The 12,324-nt window shown below is 41.0% G+C and overlaps 1 protein-coding gene across 2 annotated transcripts; it reads left to right on the top strand.

Annotated features, from left to right (window-relative positions):
* The first annotated feature begins 602 nt into the window (after positions 1-602).
* On the top strand, positions 603-12,299 carry zdhhc2 (zDHHC palmitoyltransferase 2). 2 transcript variants are annotated; one of them, XM_087799581.1, is made up of 13 exons: positions 603-956; positions 2,958-2,984; positions 3,464-3,558; positions 4,881-5,001; positions 5,061-5,130; positions 5,250-5,282; positions 5,473-5,593; positions 6,287-6,325; positions 6,443-6,575; positions 6,801-6,927; positions 7,154-7,246; positions 7,529-7,644; positions 7,722-12,299. In XM_087799581.1, the coding sequence occupies exons 1-13, from the start codon at positions 830-832 to the stop codon at positions 7,760-7,762; spliced, it is 1,143 nt and encodes a 380-aa protein (XP_087655707.1). In that variant the 5' UTR covers positions 603-829; the 3' UTR covers positions 7,763-12,299. The 2 variants fall into 2 exon arrangements, with proteins under 2 accessions (XP_087655707.1, XP_087655709.1); XM_087799583.1 differs by lacking the exon at positions 6,287-6,325.
* Positions 12,300-12,324: the final 25 nt, after the last annotated feature.

Genomic DNA, 12,324 nt, shown 5'->3' with positions numbered 1-12,324 from the left:
GTGGGACACCTTAGTATGTGTCTGTTTAGTGGTGGTTGACATGAACATATATTTTTTGTCTTATAGGTAAGATTTAAACTAGTTTAAAGCAGTTCCATCGATACCTATTGGGTGTTCTAGAATATAGAACAATTTGGTGGTCGATTTTACCGCTTCTTAAGGGATTATGTGCTGGTGTTGATTCTGACGGGATAAAATTCTGACAGTTTTGTTCAAAAGTGCAGGTAAAATCGAGAGTAAAATGATTGATAAGAGCGTTTTTTTCATTAGGATTAGGATTATATTCTAGGATGAGGCTAAAAAAACAAGGCTCGATTTTCTGGTTAATCTTCTAGTCACAAGTCACAAGCTTTTACTTTCTTTACCTTCATTCAAACCCAAAACACCTTCACTGCACCCTGCAATATGTCAGAAGGTGATGGATTATGATGATTGCACACAACCTTCTAAATGCTCATCAATTTATTCATTCTTTAAAGGTCGGTACAATATGTGGCTAAAATTGGATTTTTCACTCTAGATTTGGCTCTGTGACACTTCCAGCAGACAAACCCGTTGAACCTGCTCCTGGTGAGAAATGTGCCAGGCTTGCAGCATCCAAGGATCGTCATAGCAACCAGCAGGGAGGCGTTTGAGGGCGGCGCTGTCTGCTGTGTGTGTCTGCTGTGTTGTAGTAGTGGTGAGCAGTGCAGCAGCAGCAGAGGCTGGAGGGAACTTAGCGGCTGGTTCAAGCGGCGATGCAGTGACACTCTTCCTGGAGGAACGGAGGAGGAGGAGGAGGAGGAGGTCAACACATGAACGTGCTCCTTCAATCTTCTCCTTGTAGACTATGGCACCGACGGGTTCACGTAGTATCAAGCGTGGCTGCAAGAGAGTTCTGTACTGGATCCCCGTCCTCTTCATCGCCCTCATCGTGGCGTGGTCGTACTACGCATACGTGATGCAGCTCTGTATAGGTAAGTGTTTGTGTTGTTTATATGGATACGACAGTTCATTAAGCCGACTTTTATTACCAATTCATGAGACCCCTCCCCCCATCATCTTGAAGTCTTACTGTAAGAGCATTATGTTGTTTTATCTTTAGGTCAGACATTGGACAGAAACATCTACACTTGAGTATTCACATCTCTATTATTCGTCTCAAATAGCCCGTTTGATTGGCTTTGTTTACTATTTAATGTGCGGCCTGATTTATGAATGGCACGTCAGCAGAATGCAACTTTCTCCCTCTAGATAACAGCAGTGACCTGGTTAGCACTCTTGGTTGTGGCTTCCGTCTCCTCCTTTCAGTGAAATGGAGAGAGTTTAATGAAGCCAGCCGAGGACAGGCTGTTGTTCTGAATACAATCTCCCAACACCAAGTGTGGGTTCACCTTCTGCTGCCTCTGTCCTGGCGTGACCCCTGATCAGCGTTTATGTCAACTGATCAACTGCTGCAAGATGAAACCCCTTTAACCAGCATGGAAGGCAACACAGCAGCAGACCAGCATGTGCTCTCGACACAGTTATGTGCTCGTCAGCTGATACTCTCTCACTGAGCCACTCAGTTAATCTCATTGTCTGCTTTACATAATTCACCCCCAGCAATCTGTAGCCGACCCACTTTCCACATCCAGACATCAGCCCCCAAAACTCTCCGCTGCTTTTTAAGAAGAAGAGCTTATGAGAATGTGACTTTAAATTCATGTCCACAGTGGCATATGTGTTCCACAGTCACCGTGGGCTTCTGCTGGCACGGCGGCCCGTACACGACTGTTGGCAGGAACCTCGATTTTAGCCTTTTTTGGCTCAACTCCTCACTGTTGTGTCCATGTTAGTGAGTTGACGAGTTGCTTAAAAAAACGACAAGCAATTGAAGAAATAGTCTTGTAACAGGGTTATGATGAGTCAAAAGTCAGACAAAGAAGTGGTTCATAGGTGTCACTGTTGCATTGTGTTGTCAGAAGAGTTTTCCAGTCATGATGACTCTAAACCTTTGACTTCTGCATTCATATCTTGCTGCACATTGTTGAGTGAGCCGTTACTTACAGGATCACACTATTGGACGACGAGAGGTGTTTAAAAAAAGAAAATTACAGTCCAAAAACTTCACTGTGAAACTTGGATTAGTTTTCTACTGCTTAAAAAAAAAAAAAATCATGCAGCAAGTAAAAAATAAAACCTCAGTCTTTGATCTTAAATATACAATCATCAGAGTCATACTTTAGAGCTGCAGGCCGGTGACCCCGGACATCATTTCATGATGCTTTTGTCTGCCAGTAAAACACACTAATAATAACTATAACCACACAGCAATGGTAGCAAGTCATGATGCTGCCTGAAGATCTTAAATTTATTTGACATTTCTGATTCATTTGAGTCAATAAAAAAATATGTCGCTCCTCTTTGACGACTTTAAATCATGTATTGTGTGTTTTATATGCATTCTTGAACTTGCACAGCTCCTACTTTGTTTGGTGTGCAAGCGTGTTCCAGCACTCTACTGCTATATTATTGATATTTAAAATTATAAAAATGATTTTTAATGATATTTGATCAAATAAATGTCGGGCAGTAACATTTTGTAAATACTACATCACAATGTGGATTCAAATGAGAGGCTTGGGAGAGGTCTGCACTCCCTGAGTGCTTTTTTAAGTTTATCAATATTTGCTAACATAGCCAAAAAAAGCAAGGGAGACCAACCATCCCCAGTTAACCATGAATGTGACTGAACAGACCAAGATTCAATAGTTCTTACCAATCATGAAACTGACCGAGGATCAGCCAGTAAACTAAATTAATGTTGCTGCTTTGTGTGGATCCAGTAAAAAGAGGTATTCTTAAAGAAAGCTTTTGTCAGGATTGATAAGTGGCATCACCATCAACTGTCCTGCCCGCCTCAGGAGCAGATGGATCAGCAGTCCAACATGTTTTCCACACATCAATGATCACATCATGACCTGCTTCTTTTTCAGAATCTATCCAGGATACAGGACAGAAAGGTGAGCGCTCAACAAATGTTCTTCATGTTTATAATGCCTTGGGAATACATTTTTTATTTTTATTGGAATGTTTTTTTACTAAGTTTATTTTTTAAAACGAAATTATAATTAACTATAACTTAAATTAAAATAAATGAATGAAGCCAGTTTCAAGATGTATTTGAACCAAACAAAGTACATCAAGAGGTTTTAATTTATTCACTTAGTGAAGGATTCTTGTTTTATGAAAATAATATTGGTGTAGTATTTAAGGCTTGGTTCTACTGTTTATATAAGAACGTTATCTGTACCAAGTATCGATGCTAATCTGTAGGTCGGGGTGGAGACGACTGGAGCTTCATTGGATCTGCCATGTTGTACATTTCAGAGACATGGAGTAGAATTAGAAGAGTTAGAGTTAAAAAGGGAGACTACTAATGTAGAAAACTACACATGCACACACATTAAGCTCTCTTAAAAAATATATTTTTATCTTCTAGTGATGTATCTGCTGGTCTACCATGTGGTCTTCATCATGTTCGTCTGGGCCTACTGGAGAACCATCTTCACAGAGCCCATGATCCCTCTGAAGGAGGTGAGTGCGACTGCACATTGTGGGAAAGCTGTGATTGAGCACTGCATTTAGACTAAGTGGGAGAGCCTGGAGCTGCAGCTCTAATATTTCAGACCACTGCACCGGCGGTGTGCAGCGAAACGCCTTCCTACATTTCAACAAGATCAAAAAGAAACAACCTCATATGACACTGTGCGTCTCTAGCATGTGATAGTGGTGGTCAGTGCAAATTTGATTGTCATCGCTAGATTTGTTGAGCTATTTATTTGTCCAGCTCACGATGAATCGTCCCTGGGAGACTGAGAGCAACAGCACAAGCTGCTGCTATAAAAGTAGATTTCTTCCAAAAATACAACACGTAAATTCCTGTCATAAGATCGCAGAAACTTTTTACACCCAGACCTAAATGAGCCTTATCCAGACTTGATAACTTCTTTGACTTAAGTGTGTGTGAGTCTACCTTATTATTAACCTAATAAAAACAACAATGACAAATAGTCATGAATTTAAATTTTGAAACGTGTTAATAATCTAATTTCTTATATGAAAGCTAGATATCACCCTGCCTACATAGGTGCATTTCTTTGACCATAGTTATGTGGCCCCTCGTGAGGTCATAGTATTAAACTGATCCTGTTGAGATCTTTGTGACAGCAAAACAAAAGTCATATTATTATGTAATAATAGTTCAGTTCTCTATAATTTCAAGTGATATTTCAACTAAATTCCAAACTTCACTAATTTTCTACTCACCATCATGTCTACTAAGTATTCTTAAGATTATAATCTGTTCCTTTTTAGAGTTTTAGGCAAAATTACGATTTCATTTTAACGTATCGACTAGTGCTCAATTGTCGTGGCTAAAAGACATCCAAATGCTTTCGTGCTGCTCGTCCGTAACGTACATCTCGAATTGATGCCTCGACATAAGGAATTGTTTAAAAAAAAAACCAAAATGAAGTCTCTATCACAGACAGGAAAGACACAGGAAGCACTACCAGTGTAGACGAAAGCACTCGTGATATTTTATGATTATGACTTTCATTCTATTTTGCCCTAGCTCCTGAAGTACTTTTGAATAGACACAATATAAATACAATTCAAAAAATGGCATTAAAACTGAGTTGGGATTTACATTTGTTTTGGAGGTCACATGCTCATGAATTATGTGAAAACAAACAATAGAATTCCTTTTCAGCATGAATTATCACAGAATGTTTGTTATGACATTAAGAGGATGAGCATGTCATGGGATAAAGATTTGTCATGTGATTATGATCTTAGGTTTGAGGGCTAACTGAGACATTCTAGTTTGGTTCTGCTCACAAGACTTCTGTTTTTAGTTCCAACTGTCCTACTCTGACAAAGAGCTGCTGGAGCGAGAGGACCGCGGAGAGTCTCAGCAGGAGATCTTGAGAAGGATCGCCAAAGACCTTCCCATCAACACCCGCACCAACTCAGGAGGTACAATCCCCCCTTCGTCCACGAGTGTTGAGCAGCTCTGTGACGGAATGTCTCCCCAGCGATCCGCTTCTGCGACCACTGCCAGCTGCTGAAGCCCGATCGATGCCACCACTGCTCCGTGTGTGATAAGTACGACTCCCTGACCCCTCGCCTGCAGAGAAATCACTTGATCAAAATAGATTCATTAATGGCTGACCATGTGTCTCTCCATCTTGTCTCCATCATGTCTTCCATCATCTGTGTTGCAGATGCATTCTAAAGATGGATCACCACTGTCCCTGGTATGTATGTATGTTACCCTAAACTCTAAATTTTAAACATTTGCGAAAGCTGATAGGTCCATATTTAAATTAAATTAAATAATACATAACTTAAATAGTGAGCATAAAATATGATACAATATAAGAACAGATACAACATATGATGTGAACACCATCAGAAGATTTGATTCCTGTGATGTGATCCCTGCAGGGTGAACAACTGCGTGGGATTCTCCAACTATAAGTTTTTCATGCTTTTCCTGGCGTATTCGCTTCTCTATTGCCTCTTCATCACCGCCACCGATCTGCAGTTTTTCATCAAGTTCTGGACGGTACATACATTTTTGACCTTTAGTCTCCTTTGAGTGTCTCGCAATCATGAGACACACTAAGATGTTCTGAGGAAATGTATGAACAGCCATAATCAACATCCAATTTTCTCTTATTAGGGTCCAGATTGCAGAGGTAGATGTCAAAAATATGCCAGAATGTAGTTATTACAACATAAAACGTTTGTCTACGTCATTTTAAATATAAATCTACACTTTTTACTCAATTTGCCAAGATGGACTTCTATGTAGCAGAACTGCGATACAGAAATTGTCCCAAGTAGAACACTTTTATTTTCATTAACTACATTATTAAAATGATCTCTTGAAACACTGTTTAATGTTTAAAAAAAAAAGAAAAAGAGAATCATAATTTCACACTGTTGGTAAAGACGAATTCTTCTGTGAAAATAAGTGTGTCACATACAAATATCATTTTAAAAATGATTCAAGATGAAACTGATCTACGTTCCAGCTACTTAAGGTTGGCTGTGATTAGTCCTAGTGACAGTTGAAAGTTTCATGTGGTTGTAGAATCCGGCACCGTCTGCATACGTCATGAGGAGATCTCGCTCCTAATCTGTCCAGAATGATCAACTGAAATGAAGCATCTGACAAAGACAGTCTTGAGTCCGAACGACGAGTGTGTGTTTGCGCAGCATAATGAAGTTTCACCATGTTATGTGTTTTCACAAGGCTGGAGGTAGAGCACACTTCCGACTGAAGGAATATCTGGTATGACTACTTAAATTGATACAGTAGCTGACTAGTCTCCACTAGAGTCGATGGACCCTCACCTACCTCCTCCTCCTTCATCCTTAAGGGACTTTAATTGACGCCTCTCTCCTACAGAATGGCCTTCCAGACACTCAGGCCAAGTTCCACATCCTGTTCCTCTTCTTCTCTGCCTCCATGTTCTCGGTCAGCCTGGGCTCGCTCTTCATCTACCACTGCTGGCTTGTGTGCAGGAACAGATCCACCCTGGGTGAGTGGTGTCAGGTTTCCCATCAGCTTCCTCACAACATATCCGGCTGTAGTCGCTATAAGACCCCTTGTTGTACCAGGACACAATATCAGTCACGTCTTATTGGGCTGAACTAAGCCTGGCCAGGAAGAGGAAGACTGTAATAGAAGCTGTATAACTAGCTTCACCTGCAAACATATCATCTGATCCTCTAAACCCCCCAAAATTCTTTTGTTTATCTCTCAGAGGCTGTGCGAGCCCCAGTGTTCCGTCATGGTACAGACAAGAACGGCTTCAGTCTGGGAGTCAGCAAGAACTTCAGACAAGTGTTTGGTGATGAAGTCAAGTACTGGCCACTTCCTATTTTCTCAAGGTAATTCCACCTGTTGCTGTCTTCGTTGCTAAAGTGAGCAGGCAAAACACTAAGATCCATTCGAAGAGGCCTGATCACAGGGATCCATTCATCACCTGCCTCTATTCTGAACGCAGGATATTTTGATCAGCTCGAACTTTTCATATTTATGATTTCTCCTTAATTCAATCTAGATTATGAAGTGCCACTCTGAGAGTCAAACTGGTTTATACTTCTCAATTTCCAGTTTAGGTGACGGCTGCTCATTTCCAACGTGTCTTGTGAATGTGGACCCCGAACAGCCATGCTCCCCCACTCGCGCCAGCTTCACCACCAAGAGGTGTTTCTCACACACAGACACAGACACGCACACACGCCATACACACACACTCTTTTCTCTTCACCTTATGGCATGAATCAGCCTAAGAGTTATTTAGTTGGTGATCCGTGAATCAAAATTTGAATTACAAATGAAATAAAAATGTGTATTTCAGTCTAAAGTAAATATTAGAGCTGGAAAAAAGATAGGAAACGTGACATTTCAGTGTAAACTTCTGAACTCAAGTCTATGCTATGCAAGTAGTATTTGGTCATCTCCTAATTGATTTCAATGTGTTTTCAGTTCAGCAGAGGGTCGCCACTTCCCCTCCAAACCGCTGAGGGAGAGCCAGAGTCGCCTGCTTATTACCGCCCCCTCCTGGTCCTACAGTGACAACGCAGCAGAGAAAGACAGGAAGGGTGAGAACATGTTATTGTTGTTAATGTTATGTATTATATGTTGTATGTTATGATAAATATTCTAAATGATTTCTCAGGCTCCTGCAATCCTGCATTGACCATCGAGAATGAAGCATAGAGGACAACAAACATTTGTATCCAGGTTCCACTGCTCGCTCTGCAGACTCGTGCCTATCAGACGGTGGCGTGTTGATGACGTCACTATTTTGTGCAGCTGCATCTTTGACAGTATCTGAGCTGTCAATATTAAGAGCCTCAAAATCTGTCTGCATTCCGTCTCCACAACTTTGGATAAGCACAGAGCAGCAATGGAAGAGTTTGCTTGTTTTTTTCTGCCATTGGATGCAAAAGTCAGTGTAGCAGAGACTCACAAACCAAAGCTATGTTTGAGTGGGGCTGCTGTTTCACGTCATTTAGTGTACAACATCACGGATAAACACTCCGCTTATTAGGTAGGTTTAAACAGTCATGACTTCATAGAACTCTCTAGTCCTGGTACATATTTACTGAGTTTTGTTTTTTTGTTTTTTTCTGAACGACCTGCCCCGCGTGTTACTGTCACATAACCCCCAAACTGCTTTGGTTGAAAAACAGTGTTTTCATATGAAGTACTGAGAGACTTTTGCAACTTACAGAAGATAAAACAAAAAACTGACACAACAAGAAGAGACGTCATCTGGTTTTATAAGCGTACATGTGGTATGTGGCAACAGAGGTTCCACAACATTGCAGATACATTGTTCTGACACAGGTGTTGTTAGAAACATTCTATCGGATAACATGTATTGCTGCTTTTAAATGTCTCCATAAATGTCTAAAAATATATTTCTAGAGTAAAACCATCAGTCACTGTAATGAATTCCGGTCTTGACTAACCTCTTGCTCCAGGAATGTTGTTTATTAATGTTACAACTGCATGCATGTTCATCAGTAGCTAATAGCAACCTGTAACTTTCCTAGGACCCCCAATAGAGAGCCTTTGTAATGGTCCAGAACCTGCGTGATTAAAATTAGAACCCAGACAACATATATAACACCCTCCAATTGTCCCCAAAACATCCCAAATACATCTTACTCAAATATAATCTCTATATATCTCGCTATATCTCGCTGCAGATAGCGTGGTTCTGTGTCCAACAATCTCCTGAACTGCACTCTGTGCCTCTGCTGGTTGTTGTGGTACTGGATCATCAAGTACACTCGTTTTGTCCTGGGGTTCCTGATAATAACTTCGACAGGTCTGATCTTCATGTCGTCTCACGAGTCCCCTGTATTGCTGTGCCACTGTCCATGATATAGGTCCACTTCTCTCAAGTAGTGTTACTGGAATCCATTCTTAAGTATACCCTCACATACACTGGATCAGTCTCTGAACACACCTACTGAACTTGGGCCTGATCTGTCGATTCATGAGCAGCTCTGCAGGTGTGGCATCCGTTGTGGTCTGAGGGGTTGACCTGTACTTGAAAAGAAACCGGGCCTACACTGCCCTCCTTCATCTTCTTAATGCCCTCCTTGAACAGATGCTCAGCGGAGTCATTTGAGAAAGGATGATAAGGTGTAGTCACAGACATTCATAGTTAAGACAATCTCGAATTCAGCACCAAACAAATGAGGTTAATCAGTCACAGAGGTCGTTAAAATTGGGATGTGATGATGAGAAACATTTTGCGCAGAAGTATATATGTAGTTTATCCCTGGTTGATTGGGCCACTGCCATGGATGGAGTTGTGCCAGATCTGGAGAGGAACTATTTGACTGACATGGATGACATTTGTCACCACACTTAACTGTGGGCCAACAACTTCATTCTTGAGACACCCATATGTGCGACATGAAGCCCCTAAATTACCTATTTTTTTCCATGGGGTGTATCACCCTTCTTGCCCACAGAATGCGCCCTTCTTCCACACTAAGTTCATGATAACTTGGGAAGTAAAGCTGCATCGTTGTATCGGTAGACACTGTGAACCAAACACCTCGCAATAACCATTGCGTAACTTGGTGATAGGTCACTCACTCTATTACACTCCTGGATCTGTTTTAATCTGCAGTGGTGTGCCATTCGTATGCTCCATGAGCAACAACCTCCCAGTGAGGAGGAGTAATACTGGAAGTAGTTGGCGATGGAGGTCTGCTCAGTGCATGGGCATCTGGATGCTGCAAGTTGCTCTCTCCCTAAAAACCCAGCAGAGGTTTATGATCAGGCACATTGTTAGGTTCTTCAAACAAGCACTGGTGAAAATTTAGAAGGACAAAAATGATGGCTACCTGATGACAGGGATCGCACTATAATGCTGATTAGTTTCATCTGAAACATGGTGGGACAAGATTGCTCCTTCACCATAGGGTGACATAGCACAGGACAGGACGAAGGGCGTCGTCTCATCAATGTGCGCCAGAGGTTGTTCTGATTTATTCCAACCTCAACGCCTGGCCTTGTTGTTTGCTCCACCTCTAGTGAGATCCTTTCCTCATGTAATGGCTCCAATACATTGGATGTTGGGCAAGAGCCTGTGGTAATAGTTCAGCATCTCTGCTTTTAACTGCATCTGATTTTCTTGCCCTGGGGCAGATACAATAGCTTCAAGCTTGTCCTTTACTGGGTAAATCCCCTTGTGGTTAATTCTCTAACCGAGGTACACATTCTCTAGCCAAGAAAACACATGTCTTTCTTGCCTTTAAATGTCTCTCCAGTTCTGACCCCAAATTCTGAAAATGGCTTGCGTCACTCTTTCCCAATGGTTGTCCCCTACTTTAGGAAGTCCTTGTAAATCATGCCTGGGGCCGAAGACCCTGCGTAGGGAAGCCTTGTGTACTGGAAAATACCCTGTTGTGTATTTATTGTATACCTTTTTGGATTCTTCATGAAGTCGGAGTGGCTGTCAGACCGGAGACATTTCCTGTTTGGTGAACTGTTTGCTCCTTGTAGGTGACTGATACCATAATGGTACCAAACAATCCAACTTCATTGCCTGTATCAATGAACAGTTGAATTGTTTGATGTGGTGATTCACATCCGATCTTTAATCGTCACTATTATGCTGGCCACAGTGTCTATTTCAAACTAAATATCAACCTTTACCTGTATATTCTTCCCCCTCCTGATCATCCAGTCTGTATGTTCAACCTATTGTATTTCCCCAGTTCTCTATGGTCCGTTTGGGTCCACGGCACCTCACGTCCAAGTGCTCCCTCTTGTGACAGCTGTGGTACACTACATCTGGGAAGCCTCCACATCTGAAGCATCCTCCCAGTGCAGGTGTCTGCCACTCCACTGTCACCTGCTCAAGTGTGTGAACAGATCCTTCTGTCTTACTGTGTTGCACTTCTGCTACATCCTTAGCTGCCTTCAACGTGCCAACTTGGTTGCTCTTGTGTCCGTTTGTTGTCCACCTTGGATAACACTTTGGTTTCGGTCATCATTGACCCAGCGATTGACTTACCATGCAGCCTGACTTTGAAAGTTTGAAATATGCTCAACAGTGAAACTGGGTTTGTATGTGGTCGCTAAATAATTTTAATAACTCCGTCAAAGAAAAATAACCAGGTTTACCTGGAAAAAGTCTCTCAGCACTGCATACACTATTCCACCACATGCACTAAGAAGAATAGCTCTTTTTTTTGTTTGTTTTTTTTGTTTTCCAAACCATCTTATTAGCAACTAAGTAGGATGCCTCTGCATACTGCCGATAGTCATCAGAGTAACTTTCCTAAAACCCCCAAATAACCTTTTTAGTGGTCAAAATAAATACATAGTTAAAAATTATCCCTGACAACATTATGAAGCATGAGTTTAATCTTTAACAACATTTAAAAAAAAAGAAAAAGTAAAAGGTATTATGAGCGTGTCCACACACCATCAATGTCATTTGAGCCATGATTTTGAAAAAATGTGGAAATAGTTAGGTGCATAAAAATGAAAAAGAAAGAAATAACCACTAAAATAGAAACAAAACGGAAGAAACGAGATCCTCTTTCTCTCTTTATCCTTTATTCAATTCTGTTTTCTTAAAAGGTATTACTAGTATAATGCAGAAATGTCACAAATACTTTTCTACTCATGTAACTATTGAGATGCCCATTTTTCAATAACTTCTATATTTTTGTATGTTTACCAACACTTTTACTTGATACCATTTAAAAAACAACCTTAATAATTGATGAAGTATTAATAAGCAAACTAATATTCTGTTTGTTTTAATATTCTTTACCATGAAAAAGTCGGCAGCAACCCCACTCCAAACAGCTTCTCTGTTGTACTCACCTAGATCTCATGACATGTTTGCCAAACGTTAGTATCAGTTGTAGAATAGAAGTTTAACGTACTCAACATTCCGCGCCATCTTTTCGTTGAGTGAGGAACAAGAGCTGATGCATGCTCTCATCTCAGGATGTCCACGTGTTGTAGTGTGTTCCGTGACCATGTTTCTTAAGGGCTCTCTGGACTCGTAGCATGCGTGAGGATGTGGACGGAGCAAACTGAGGTTCATAAAAATGGCGCTCCTGCTGCTTCGATCACAACCACGTGATCAAGAATGTATGCTTGTAAAAAAAAAAAAGTGTTGATCAATATTTTTGTATCTTGCTGTCGTGGCTCAGAATGTGATGTTCAATGTCATGCCTTATAATAAAAGAGTTCATGATGTTTTAAATTGACTCCAGTAGAAAAAAAAGCTC

Source organism: Callionymus lyra, chromosome 9 (genome assembly GCF_982586985.1).
Source record: "Callionymus lyra chromosome 9, fCalLyr1.hap1.1, whole genome shotgun sequence".
NCBI classification, from domain to species: Eukaryota; Metazoa; Chordata; class Actinopteri; order Syngnathiformes; family Callionymidae; genus Callionymus; species Callionymus lyra.
Note: the sequence above shows the minus strand (reverse complement) of the source record. Positions and strands in the feature narration are given on the sequence as shown.

What these genes read in the sequence shown, in the direction of transcription:
- zdhhc2 (XM_087799581.1), top strand. Translation starts at nt 830, where the DNA reads ATGGCACCGACGGGTTCACGTAGTATCAAGCGTGGCTGCAAGAGAGTT. An exon ending in TCCGACTGAAGGAATATCTG is followed by an intron (nt 6,326 to 6,442) that starts GTATGACTACTT and finishes TCTCTCCTACAG; the next exon opens with AATGGCCTTCCAGACACTCA. An exon ending in CCACTTCCTATTTTCTCAAG is followed by an intron (nt 6,928 to 7,153) that starts GTAATTCCACCT and finishes CTCAATTTCCAG; the next exon opens with TTTAGGTGACGGCTGCTCAT.